Here is a 12461-nt window from a genome sequence, read left to right on the forward strand (position 1 = left end):
TCGCACGGAGCTGTTTGTCAGGGTTTCTGCAGCTTCGCCAGGTCGAGACCTTTTGGGACCCTTTTAATAGCTGGTTCACGGCCGGAGCCCGAATGATATCAGTGAAAACCAGAGAGGATGAAAAGGCCGAGACTTATTTAGGCAGTAACGAGGGTTTCTTGAGGTTTATGCCACATTTTGTGACTCCCTCTCAGCTGATCAGAGCCTGACACTGATCCTGAATAATATCATTAAACCCAGTCTGGACCTGGAGAATCTGAAGAGATTGGAGCTGTTTAAAAAGTAACTGGACTGTTTAAGGTCCAGATGTGAATTTGAAATGACCAGAGGTCTGGAACGATTTTTCTGGTTTGTTGTTGGTGTCGGTAAAATCACATTTTAAAGTAACCTCGGTGCCCAGCGCAGCCTGGAAAGCAGGGTTAAGACTTGAATATCTTTCAAGGTCTTTTCAAGACTTTTCTAGACCTACAGACGCCCTGGTTGGTGAAATGAGGGGTCAGAAATCATTTCAAACTCCGTGGCTGTTCCTCGCCTTTTGTAAACCCGTCAGGAAGAAAACTGCGTCAGAAATCCGGGTTTGTAAATGTTTGGAAGAGATTTGAGAATGTATTTTTTTAGTCACTGCTTTCGCAGCCGACTCGGTGTGAACGTAATGTAACCTGTCTCTAGTTCGTGCTCACGGGTTCACAGCAAATGTTCAAAACATTTCCAAAGTCAGTTTCAAGATAGAAATGTCCTACAGAAAGATGCAGTGTTCTCTGTTTTAGCTGCTGCATTTTCTATTCATCTCTCTACATCTAGAGTCTCCTCATTAAAGAGCCAACTCAGCTAGATATGTTTACACTTCTCTGCACATTTTTCTTGGAAATATATTATAGTTTATTTTTTCCTTCAGTGCTACTAGTATTCAAGTTTGTTCCCTTTACCTTTTATTGTCTACTTAATTTTTTTGTCCTTTTTCAAAGAAGTAAAACTTTATATAGTACAAAGCGCTTCACACTTTCACAGAAGACAATAAAAGCGTTTGAATAAATATTTCCACCAAACACCAGCAAAAAACAAATGGGGGCAGGAAGCATCAATCACCAGGTTTCGAGATCTGTTGTGTCTGTTGATACTTTTGTCCTGTTGATATGTTTCCTGTGGGAGAAGTACGGAGGCGCTGCAGCTGCATTTCCTTGTGCGATCTTGTGTTGAATAAAGACAGTGACAATGAACCTTGGGAAAATAGAGAATGTGTAAATAAAATTTGTGCACAGACGATATGAAGACTGAGGTTAAGGTGTCAAACCTGCAGCAGAGCCTGTGTCACTTTGACCACTCAGCATTTAAAACGCTTATCAGGACTTTTAGTGAGTTCAGGTGCAGTTCCTCAGATGCTCACTAGAGGCTGCTCCAAGAAAACATACGGAGGAAATGGACGGAACAGGACACGAGAACGAGCTGGAGGGAGCCTGTAAATTTACCCCACAGTGATTAACACTGATTAGTTCTCTCTCCCTTTGCTTGAAGAAAGAAAGAAAAAACAGGCCACAGTCCCATATGCAAATGTCTTGTTGTAGTCTGACACCGTGTCTGATGCCTCATGGGTTTGGCTGCTAAAAAACAAAGAGTAAGAGAAACAGTTGATGTGTTTATCATTTCACAGAAAAGACCGTGTGTCTCATCTGAGACACAGCGGGGTCGCTACATATGTAGAAAGGCACTTAAAGCTTTGAGCCTCGATCATGTAACTTTGTTCATTTAAGAAAAACAAGACTTCTGGGGAATTTTAATAAATGCCGGGACGGACATACTAACAATCACACATACTGATATTGATATTATTTCAGGTGCAGTCTTTCAGGTCGTCATTAGTCTCTGAGCATAAGACAAAGGTGGAAAGTCATGTAACGCTGGCCCTTACACTGAAAAAGGACTACTGTATTTCACAATAAAAGCAAATCAAACAAGAGCTCGCTCGCCCAGACTGTCGCAACACAGAAGCGGCATAATGAAACTTAAGCAACCTACAGGCACAATCCGTAAAGTACGATTGCGTTTGGAGCCAATCGTAGCCGACGTAGCCTATTAAAGGTGCTATATGCTATAAGTTTTTGCTAACGCTACATGGCCAACGTTAGCATTAATAAGTTGTAGAAACTGAAGCTAAACACGAGTTAACACCGGCGTTGCTCTCCACCACCGGAGGCAGCTCTCGGCGAGTAAAGGAACGAAACTTGATGCTTGATGCAACATTTCTTCTAGACTGGTAAGTAAAGAGCTGTTAATGCGAACACTGGCTTTGCAGCGACAGCAAACACGTACATATAGCACCTTTAATGCCACCATACGTGGACAGCGGCACTCAAAAAGGTAGGCTTCCAATCTATTTGGCTGGACTGAATCTGTGCTTGCGTGTTCTAGAAAACTAACTGAATAACATGAGAAAAAGACGCAGAGTAGAAAGAATCTATGAAGGTTTTACAGATCAGAAAATCTGCCTTTATACAAAGTGAAATCTTGGTCAACCAATCCACCGCCTTCCGCGAGTTCCCTCTCTGTAACCTCGGGGGCAGCTCTTATTGATCACATTACAGGTGACGTAAACTCCGGGATTAATCGAGGAGCCTGCACAGGTCCAGACTGAGAAGATGGGATTTATCAGCGCTCGCTCTAAACTGTGTCAATAAACAATAAACTTAGGTGCATGGGTCCTAATCCAATCAGTGCTGTTAGAGTCTGGTGTCACGCCTGGATAAGGTCTGATAGTTTAGGATGTGGGGCTGAGGGACAGGAAGCAGCCGTGACGTAACGATTAAGCAGGACTACAGGACAGCGACAGGAACTCTTCCTTCCTACCTCCAAACCTCCTGCCCACGACCTTGGAATGAACTCCCCACTGAAGTCACCACCTCCAAACAAACTGACATCTCCACCAAACTCCTACTTTGTCTTTACCAGGTTTGTTACCTTGTGGCTGCTCTCATCAGTCCTGTAATTCAGCAATTTGTTGAGTTCACCAGAATCCACGTCGTCACTCTGATTCTTGACTGAAAAGTTAAAGATCGTTCACGTTAGAGAGCGTCCCGCCGGCAGCAGAGCACCTGCTGAGGCAGAAATATGAAAACACAGCCAAGTTTGAATTAGCAAAAAATATGACGACAGATCAGAATGTAATGTTTACATTGCAATGAGACAGATGCGGTCAGAGACCAGCTGGTGGACACGGTGGAGCATTTAGCAGCTACAGAGCCAGATGTTTCCCTCAGGAGCTGGTGGAGACCAAAACCAGAGCTAAAAGAGAGAGGGAGTACTGGACTTGGATTCATCAGGTGGACTCAGACACCAGATCCAGATGAATCATTATGTGGCTCTGTAGCTGCTGCTGTTTGCATCAAACAAATAAACCAAGCTTTTTTGAGTTTTTAATAATGACTATGATAATAATCTGTTTAATTTCAACTAACACAATAGAAATATGAGACAAAATAATAAATACAAAACTGTTCCAGATCACAATATGAACACATACAGAAATGAAAACCTCAAAAATAAAAAAATAATGTACTTGGATTTATCTTGACTGCTTTTAAAAGGCTCCAGTGTGTTTATCTGTGTGGTTGCTAATTTATCTGACTTTAGAGAACAACGTCTGGATTTGATTCAGTGACACAGCAGGTTCATAAAAAAAAAAAGAAAAAGAAATAAAAAAGTTTCATTCCAGAATAATCTAACAACAGCCTGAAAAGTCCTAATATACAATCAGTGGCCACTTTATTAGGTACATCTTTACAATCTAATAAAATTCAACACAGCTGTTGGGCCGCAAATCCTACATGTTAAGTTCTTAATCATCAGTTTTTACGGTGACATTGTGGGAAAGGTGCAAACTCAATTGTATGTTTATTACTGAGCTCATAGTTGAAGGTGGTGTTATACTGGACTTGAATATATTGACAACTGTTTCCTAATTTTTGTCCTGCCGACTTTATGTACAAACACGAGGAGGTCTGAATATTCCAAAATACCCTGAGCTGGCCTTCCAGGGTCAGGCCCAGGGCCCCGTGACCCCTTGGGCCCCTCGTCCTGTGCCTGGCAGGCCCTCTCATTGAACCCTCCATGGCTGGACTGCATTATATGTAGGGCCTCAGCATGAGGTGACGGTTAAGATTTCCAGTGGGAAAGTCATTCAAATGACCACAAAGAGCTGCACGAGGACGACAAAGGTCCGAAAAATGACTCTAAACAACCACAAAGAGACTCAAACTGACCACAAATAGACACGAACCAGTGACAGAGACGCAAAACATACCCAGGTTGTTTATGGTCGTTTTTGTCTCTTGCAGTGTGGAGGGTGGGGGCTGTCTCATAATTCATCCATGCGTCCAGTACAACACCACCGCTAACAGTGACCTCAATGTTAAATCATAGACATAAATTAACACCTTCATGACAGCGTCAACAAAAACTGAACAGTTGGATTAGACTGTACAGGTGTACCTAATAAAGCGAGAAGTGAAGAAACTAAATTCTAAAATGTTATAAACCATTTCATATATATTTGTTACCTACAAGAGTTCAGTTCTGTTTAATACCAAGCTCACATCAGTGTTAGTTTTCAGTCTGTTTCACTGTGGTTGGCGTTTGTGGTCAGAACTGCTGCACCTGTAACCACACCCAACAGTGACGTCACAGAGTCCTGGAGTACACCTGTGCGTCACTGCAGCGGGGCGAGGCGTTAAAGGTACTCGCTCGAGTTTCTGCCCACACGTAGCAGCACCGTGGAGCTATTACTTAAAGAGTGGATCCACGTTCTGTCAGCGCCGGGTGCACGTGACACACAGTGCTGCCAGCGGTTCACGTCATGTCAGTATCGTACCAAGCAAAGTAGGAATGCACCAACAAAAGCAGTAAAGAAGGCGGCTGCTAGAAATTAAACATTAATGTTGAAAAATGCAGGATTTAGAGTAGTTTAAATAATCATCTTTGCAAATGTTTTATGGGGAGATAAATGCATTCTAACCTTTGTTAAGCCTCAGGGACACACAGAAGCTTTGTGGAGAAACTCTCTTTGTTTGCTCCACAGGGAGCTTTAACCATTTTCAGGGGATGTGAATTTACCCTTTAAGTTTCAACTGGAAAACGTCGTCTCATTGATTAACTCTTTAGTTTGTGTTCTCTGCCGAAATCAGAGCGAGGAGAGTTTCATTTTATCCAGCTGCTCCAGATGTTTCTGCCTCTCGGCTGGACTCAGTGTCTCTGCTGCCTTTATGAAAGAGGAGTTAAAGGAATAGTTCCACATTTTGGGGAAATTTTCATATTCTCTTTCGCTCTGAGAGCCAGATGTTCGGATTGAGCCCACTCTCTCCTGCGTGTACTGTCCAGCTGCTGCCGAGAGTGGATCAGTCTGAACATCTGGCTCCCGACCTGAGAGCGAATGAGCTGTGACGAACTGCTCCTTTACGGGTTTTCCTTTGGTATTGCTGTGTGAGTCAGTGACTTGCTGCATGTCACCACTTGATAAAGACGAGAGCGGCGAGCGCCGCGTAGCCGAGGATGAGGAAGAGCACTTTGAGGAGCCGGTCCTGTTTGTCATTCAGCTCTCGGGACAGGATCTCGAAGAAGGTGACGAACAGGAAGGTGCCGGCGGCGAGTCCCTGCAGCACCACCGACACCACGCTGCCCGCCAGCGTCTGAGCCGACTCGATGCCCATCCCCACCACCATGCCCAGCGGGATCATCAGGCTGACCGTGACGCCCAGCTTGGCGGCATCCTTCATGCCGAGCAACGCCTTGGCCACGCTGACCCCGAGGGCAACAGCGGCCAGCGTCTCGTGCACGGCCACGCCCAGGAAGAGGCCGCCCAGCTTGGCGCTGTCCTCCTGCAGGCCGAGCGCCAGGCCCTCAAACACCGAGTGAGCCGACAGAGCCAAGACCAGGCTGGCCAGCCGCAGAGGCCCTGCCGCCGCCAGCTCAGCCGGGCTGAAGTGTCCGTGCTGGTGTCCGTGGGATTGGCGACTGCCGCCGCCCCCGCCGTCGCCCGGCGAGCCCCGCGCCGAGGAGATGAAGGGCGTGTCATACTCGGAGTCGCTGCCGGCCTCGGAGCCGCCGGCGTTGAACGTCTCCAGGTCGATGAAGGACGGTTTCTCCTTCCTGAAGGTGAGCACGGCCTGCTCCACGAACACGGTGAGGAAGAAACCGAGCATCATCATCGTCTCGGCCAGAGGATAATCACTGCTGATCTGCAGCTGCCTGAACACTTCACCCACCTGAAGAGAGGATCAGCCACAGCCACGACTAGTTATTATTTTCACTATCAATCGATTGCCGATTATTTTCTGACTTAAAAAACAGAGTAAAAACTCTCCTTCCCAGTTTCCCAGAGTCCCGGACCACGTCTTGAAACGTCTTGTTGTGTTCAGAGAGGCGCTTCTGTTGTTTAGCCTACCCTCCCTGATATAAATGGGGTGGACAAAATGACAGAAACACCGGTCTCTAGAACTGACAGACAGTTCAACAGCACCACAAATTGCAAATGATCGTAGAGCTGAATCCTCTCTGAAAGAGTCTCAACACAAACTGAACGCTGAAGGCGCATTTAGGATTCAGTTTTAGCTTCATGGACCTAATACCGTGAGCATTTTGCACATATGTCCGATACTGCAGCCTCAAAGTCTGACCCAGTAAACATGATTTTGGTGACTGGGATAAAATAGCTTCAAAAGTATTCAAAGAGTATTTCTCATCTTCACAGGAGGACAATAAGGTCCACCACAGGTATATCATACACATAGATACCATACTGGTACCTTGTAATACATGTATGTCGATCAAGGCAGGAGTCTAGCCGCAACTAAAATCATTAGAACTCGCTGAATTCCCAACTGATTTTCCAGCAGTTGGGTTTGTTACAGATGCCAAACATGACGCAGGATCCTCGGTTAAATCAAAAATGCAATTATCTTTTGTACACAGAGACTTTTCTATTTCTATATTATAATATTCAGGATGTACTTACCCTTTATAACTATACTTTAAAGATATTCTTTTGTCTCAGTGCACTGTAAAATGGAAGCCATGATATAATTTTGCTAATAATTTGGGGAAAAAATTCAGACTCAGTTAATAAAAAATAAAATAAAAAAGACATATTTACAACAAAGAAAGATGAAGCAAATTTTTGTCAACTTTGACAATTCTATTCAACTGCATTTGTAGTGAAATATTCCCATTTTTACGTTATTTTTATCATTTTAAGTCGCACATTATCTAAATAGCGTAGAAGATGTATTAGATAATGGGATACATAAAGTCAACACGTTTGTAACAGTCAAATTCTGTAAAACAACTTTTCACCTGTTATTCAAATGTTATTCGCTGTCGTTTGGTTTGGCGTCTCTTTCATTAAAACGTCCAAACGCAGAACAAAACTCTGGAGTTTTCTACCACTGAAACAGCCAGAACCTCTCGTCTACACGTACACATCGACGCAGGACTGCGGCCTCCATTGCGATAAATACGCTGAGATACTGAAGTACAGTTGCAGTGTGTTTTCCCCAGCGGTGGTGACAGTTACCTTGTCTCTGACGGCGGGCAACAGAGCGTTGAAGCATGTTGCGAGGAACACGCCTCCTCCAAACGAGTTACAGAGAGACAGAGCTCTCCTGTATCTGTGAGCCTTGTCGTAGTCGACCAGCAGGAGGCGTACTGGGACCAGTATACCAGCCAGCACGAGGCCGAACAATCCCAGCAGGCCGAGCAGCTTCGCCACCAGGATCTGCATCCTGAAGCAGCAAACACTCCGCAGGCGCTAAAGCGAAGACAGCATCATCACACACAACTCCACTCTGTGGCTTCTACTGGACTCTACTGCTGCTGCTGCTGGGACATCTCTGCCGGTTCCCCTGCAGGAGACAGACAGACAGATACTGGGCTGAGTGAGACGTTAGAGAACAGGGACGGAATAAAACCAGAATAAACCAGTCCACCTTGGTTCTTCTCCTGAGGATCAGTTCCCCACTTTTAAACGAGCACAGCTGAGGATCTGTACAGTGGCACGGTGATGGAAAAAGAAATCTAACATCAGTGTAAGGACTCAGGGTCAGTTTAATAGTAAGAGCTGGATATCAAACCTAAAAACTCCCACACGTTTCAGTAGCATCAACTATTTAAAAGAACCGAAGGTCGGCATTAAATGCTCGGTTTAATTGTTAGACTTGAGGCAACTTTTCTGTATTTCATTTGGGAAAAATTCTTTATTTAACGTTTTAAAAACACCCCACCCCACCGGTGGGACGCTTTGGCCTTGGTAGTGCTACATTAGGTGCGTTTGGGCTTTTACCAACCTTTGTTTATGGGTGCTATTTTCGAGCTCGTGCACTGGTAACAGGATAAAGCGGCGGCCCCAAGCTCCGGCGCCTTAATGCCCGGGCTTACCGGGGCTTGAGCCCCAGGCCTCCAACCAACCAGGGGTCTCGTGAGACATGAGCTTAATTTTTTTTGGTCTCATGAGGCCTCTGGTTAATTGGAGGCCCGACGGCGACAGACTTTGTCGTCATCATCATAGAAAATGCTCTGCCACACCCACGCCGGAGGGACGGTGCTAACCATGTCCGTACCTTTACTCGTGGCGCAGAATGCATTCTTTCACATCAGCAAACAGTAAAGTACAGGAAACACTGTGGAAACACGACAGAGCAGTAACACTAATGCCCGGGTGTGGCAGTAACGGGTTACATTAACTCTCGCTACTGTAAAGACGTTTTAAAAATCAGTCATTTCACTCTCACTTAAGTATTTTTTGAACTCAAGTATTTTACTTGGTCACATGTAAAGCTGAAGTCGTTACCGAGTAAAAACAAAAGTCGCAGAATGAAGCAATGATTAATGTGAGCAGGCAACAAATGGAAAAGCCCAAACCAAAACGATTTAACGCCCCACCCGGCAACCACGCCAGGTGTCCCAAATCAAACACACCTGCCGTGTTGCAACAGGTGCATGCTGGGTCTGACTTAAGGCTAAACGCTAAAATACTGAGGGTGGATCCTTCAGCTGTGACTGCCACGGTCGGTGGGGTGCGCACCACCTTCCTGCCGTCGGGGACCTTCCCTGTTGTGACTGCAGAGCTGAAAACCTGGAGGAGCCGCGGGACCAGAGAGGCTGAGTGGACCGGTTCTGTTCCACACTGAGGACGAACCAGCAGAGAAGCTGGACTTAGAGCAGACGGTGGAGGACCTCACGGAGTGACCTTCAGACCGGTGGAGCAACCAATGGCTGAAGCTCACTGAACAGAGGAGAGCGTCAACAACTGCTGCGTTGCCTAGCAACGCGGCGTTTCGTCTGTGTTGGTCGGCTGCAGCCTCTGAGGACATTATGCCGTTTACACGTCTCTGCCTCTTCTGCTGCTTTACCCTGTGAGAGGTGGCAGCTGTTTGGTTTATGTGGCTTAATGTTGCTCCCGCCGTGGCGTCTGTGGACCAGTAACTACCAGTTGAACGCTCAGGCCTGTAAAGGGCCTGACTGGAATTTATTGGTTGCTGGGGAACGACGCTGAAATGCACCGAAACAGCTGCATATTCACCTGGTAGCATCAAGATGTTCTTTAACCTACTAGTTTTATCATTTATCATTATTATCCGCTTTTAACATTTTGACTCCTCCCCCTCCCCCTGATAAAGCAACGTTTACTCAGAGAACATTTTAACTGACTTCCTTTGCATCTGAGTACATGTTCACACAAGTTCTTTAACTTGAGTAAAATTTCTTTTGAAGTAACAGCACTTTGACTTGAGTAAAGTTTTCCAGTCCTTTTTCCACCCCTGCTAATTACCGTGTACCTAGTAACGTGTGATTATTTAAAACGCAGTTTAAACTTATGTCCATAAACACATCGCCCCGGAGCATGCCGGGAGGCTCAGCCCACCCACCTGCCCCCCAACACACTGTATTGGCACAGTTTGCGCCGCCACCATGAACGATATGGGGCCGGGGCCGTCTAGTAGCCCCGGGGCCTGCAGTCACGTTAAAGGGCCCCGGGGCCTGCAGTCACGTTAAAGGGCCCCTGGCCCCAAGCGACCATCTCTGTGTGGGACGACGGTGAGACGCTGAGACGTAGTGTGACAGTGGCGGGAGGACAGTCGAGTCATAGAGTCAGTGTCACAGCTGCGTCCATCTCAAGCTCCTGGTCAGGACGGACCCAGTAAGAAGGCGGCGGCGGCGGCGGCGGCAGCGGGACACTGCTGACAACCCACCGACACCTGTGACAAGGCTGCGAGGCAACGAGTAGAGTTACCGCAGCTACTGCAGAGAAACAGGAAGTAGAGTGACGAGTACACGACCTCGCGTCTGTCCCCGAGAGCAGCGCTTCAGTAGACGTCCTCAGTTAAGGCTCGTGCTGTATGAGCACGACACGTGAAACAACTCGTGAATAAGACGCTCCGCTCCGCTCCACTGTCACCGTCACTGTCCGAACAACAAACCCCGTTAAACTTCCTCATTACCGAGATGACGTTTCCAACCGGTCGCTTGCGCGACTGTTTTTGTCCGTTTTTTCACGTTGAGTTCACGTGACCGCCGCAGGAACTGACGACGAGTCAAGTTACCCACCGTCAACCCCGCTTCCTGTCAGGAAGTTCAAAATAAACGCCTCAGAACTACTGACGATTTGAACTTTTTGACACATTTCTTCACTCTTTATCGTGAAATTATTCAACGGTTACACTTTCACCTCTTCATTTTTGACAAACACACCGTAATGGTTTACGTTAAAGATCAAATTCGCCCCTTTTCCGCTCCTGGTCTCTGGCTAACAGCGGCTAATCTGACTGCTAACAGTCGTTAGCTCCCCTGCAGCTAAACCTATCGCTAACACCGGAACAGTCCGGTCATTAAGGGAAGCAGCTGTTCGCGTCTACGTTGTTCAGGCTAAGCGACGACCTCGGCTCCACACAACAACGTTAAACCACATACACGAGTCAGGTGTAACGTGTTTACCCGCCCGAGCCTCCGTCCTCTCCTCAGCAGGTGTATGAAGATGCTGCCCGTCGGCTGCGTCACGCACTCCCCGGTCTCTGAGTGGTGGGTTTTCTAATGACGTAGGCAGTGATGTTTACCTGGAAATGACCTTTGGATGTTTACAAAAACCATTTCTTAAATTTTATATAAACTTCACTAACAAATAAGGTAAAGTATGTTTCCTGTAAATGACTGCGTAGATGTTACACTGTGAAAATACTTTTATGGAGATGAAAACATGTTTGATTTCTTTGTGTGATTTTAGTGGCAACATATGGCCACAGACTCTAATTCATCTGCTCTGTCACGGCACCTATATTCAGGTGGTTTTTGACTGAACTGTCATGATGAACTTTCTCCAAAGCAGCAGCATGGCTGTGGATTTAAGGAAACACCCCGAAGGAACGTTTCGGTCAAACCGGCTCTTGACTGTGTATTCAGAGACATTTTTAGGAAATACCTGGGCCAGGACCACGAGGTCATAAAAACTGTATCTGTGTGAGCTTTCATTTCGAGTGTTGTAAGGCCTGAATCAGATTGCTCTCGGCCTGTCCCCTCTGCATCCTGTGTGTAATATCGGTAAAGGAAACACTGAAGTAGGTTTCAAAGTCAAAAGAAAATGCATAATTAGCCTGAGCAGTTCAGCATTCCTAATACGGCCAAAGTTTATTTTTAAAAAATCCACATAAATTCCGTCTCCAGATGTGTGGATGAAACATCAGTTTATTTACTCTTTCAACATTGATGATAAAATGTTTTGGTCTGACTTAAATTCTCCTGTTTTCAGAACCACTATAGTTGCTCACTGTTTTAATCTTGAAGATATTAATTATTACTATGACTTTAATTATAAAAACATTTGAAAAAGAAACAGGTTTTTTAAATATTACATTGTTTTTATTAAGAGTTTTTGTTTTTTTTTAATCAAATTCCTTGTATGTTTACACCTTCTGGACCAATGACGCTGATTAAGCTCGACCCCACTGGACTAAACTAGGTACCGGTATATACACGTGTATATTGTTAGTTTTTTTAAAATGTGTTGTCTCAAATTTGATTTAACTCAGATAGTTCATCTTCTGCCCCCCCTCGTAGGTCTGGGTCTGGGGTTTTGTTTTCCTGTAAACCTGCTGCATGTCACAGCGCTGCAGTGGTTAACCATCGCCTCACACGCCTCAGGAAGGTTCCGGGTTCGAACCCTGGTTCGGCCGGGGTCTGCCTGGGTTTCCTCCCGCTGCTCCTTCTTCCTCCCACAGTCCAAAGACGTGCAAGTTTACTGGTGACTCTAAGTTGCTCGTAGGTGTGAATGGACCTGTCCAGGTGTAGCCCGCCTCTCGCCCAATGTCCCCACCCTCCCCGAAACCCTCAAAGGATGAGAGGTGTAGCTGATGGATGGACGCTGCCCGGCAAAACGAACCACGGGACATTTGTTGGAAAGGAGTGAAAACTCGTCAGACAGGAGGGTG

At 46.0% G+C, this 12461-nt stretch overlaps 1 protein-coding gene across 11 annotated transcripts; it reads right to left on the bottom strand.

The window, feature by feature from the left end:
• Positions 1–3406: 3406 nt before the first annotated feature.
• Positions 3407–11113, bottom strand: LOC120790959 (zinc transporter ZIP3-like). 11 transcript variants are annotated; one of them, XR_005707590.1, is made up of 4 exons: positions 10482–11113; positions 7559–8026; positions 5410–6251; positions 3407–5314 (listed from the first exon to the last, which is right to left on the bottom strand). XR_005707590.1 is itself a non-coding variant. In XM_040129003.1 (4 exons), exons 3-4 carry the CDS (start codon positions 7763–7765, stop codon positions 5493–5495), a joined length of 966 nt encoding a protein of 321 aa, XP_039984937.1. In that variant the 5' UTR covers positions 7766–7886; positions 7971–8026; positions 10320–10475; the 3' UTR covers positions 3407–5492. The 11 variants fall into 11 exon arrangements, 10 of the variants coding, with proteins under 10 accessions (XP_039984937.1, XP_039984932.1, XP_039984933.1 ...); XM_040129003.1 differs by lacking the exon at positions 10482–11113 and adding an exon at positions 10320–10475 and having other exon boundaries at positions 3407–6251; positions 7559–7886; positions 7971–8026; XM_040128998.1 differs by having other exon boundaries at positions 3407–6251; positions 7559–7886; positions 10975–11112.
• Positions 11114–12461: the final 1348 nt, after the last annotated feature.

Source organism: Xiphias gladius, chromosome 6 (assembly GCF_016859285.1).
Source record: "Xiphias gladius isolate SHS-SW01 ecotype Sanya breed wild chromosome 6, ASM1685928v1, whole genome shotgun sequence".
In the NCBI taxonomy this organism is placed as follows: Eukaryota; Metazoa; Chordata; class Actinopteri; order Istiophoriformes; family Xiphiidae; genus Xiphias; species Xiphias gladius.

Coding starts and splice junctions, on each gene's coding strand:
- LOC120790959 (XM_040128998.1), bottom strand. CDS start 7,765: ATGCAGATCCTGGTGGCGAAGCTGCTCGGCCTGCTGGGATTGTTCGGC. Junction 6,252..7,558: donor TGCCCGCCGTCAGAGACAAG/GTAACTGTCACC, acceptor TCCTCTCTTCAG/GTGGGTGAAGTGTTCAGGCA.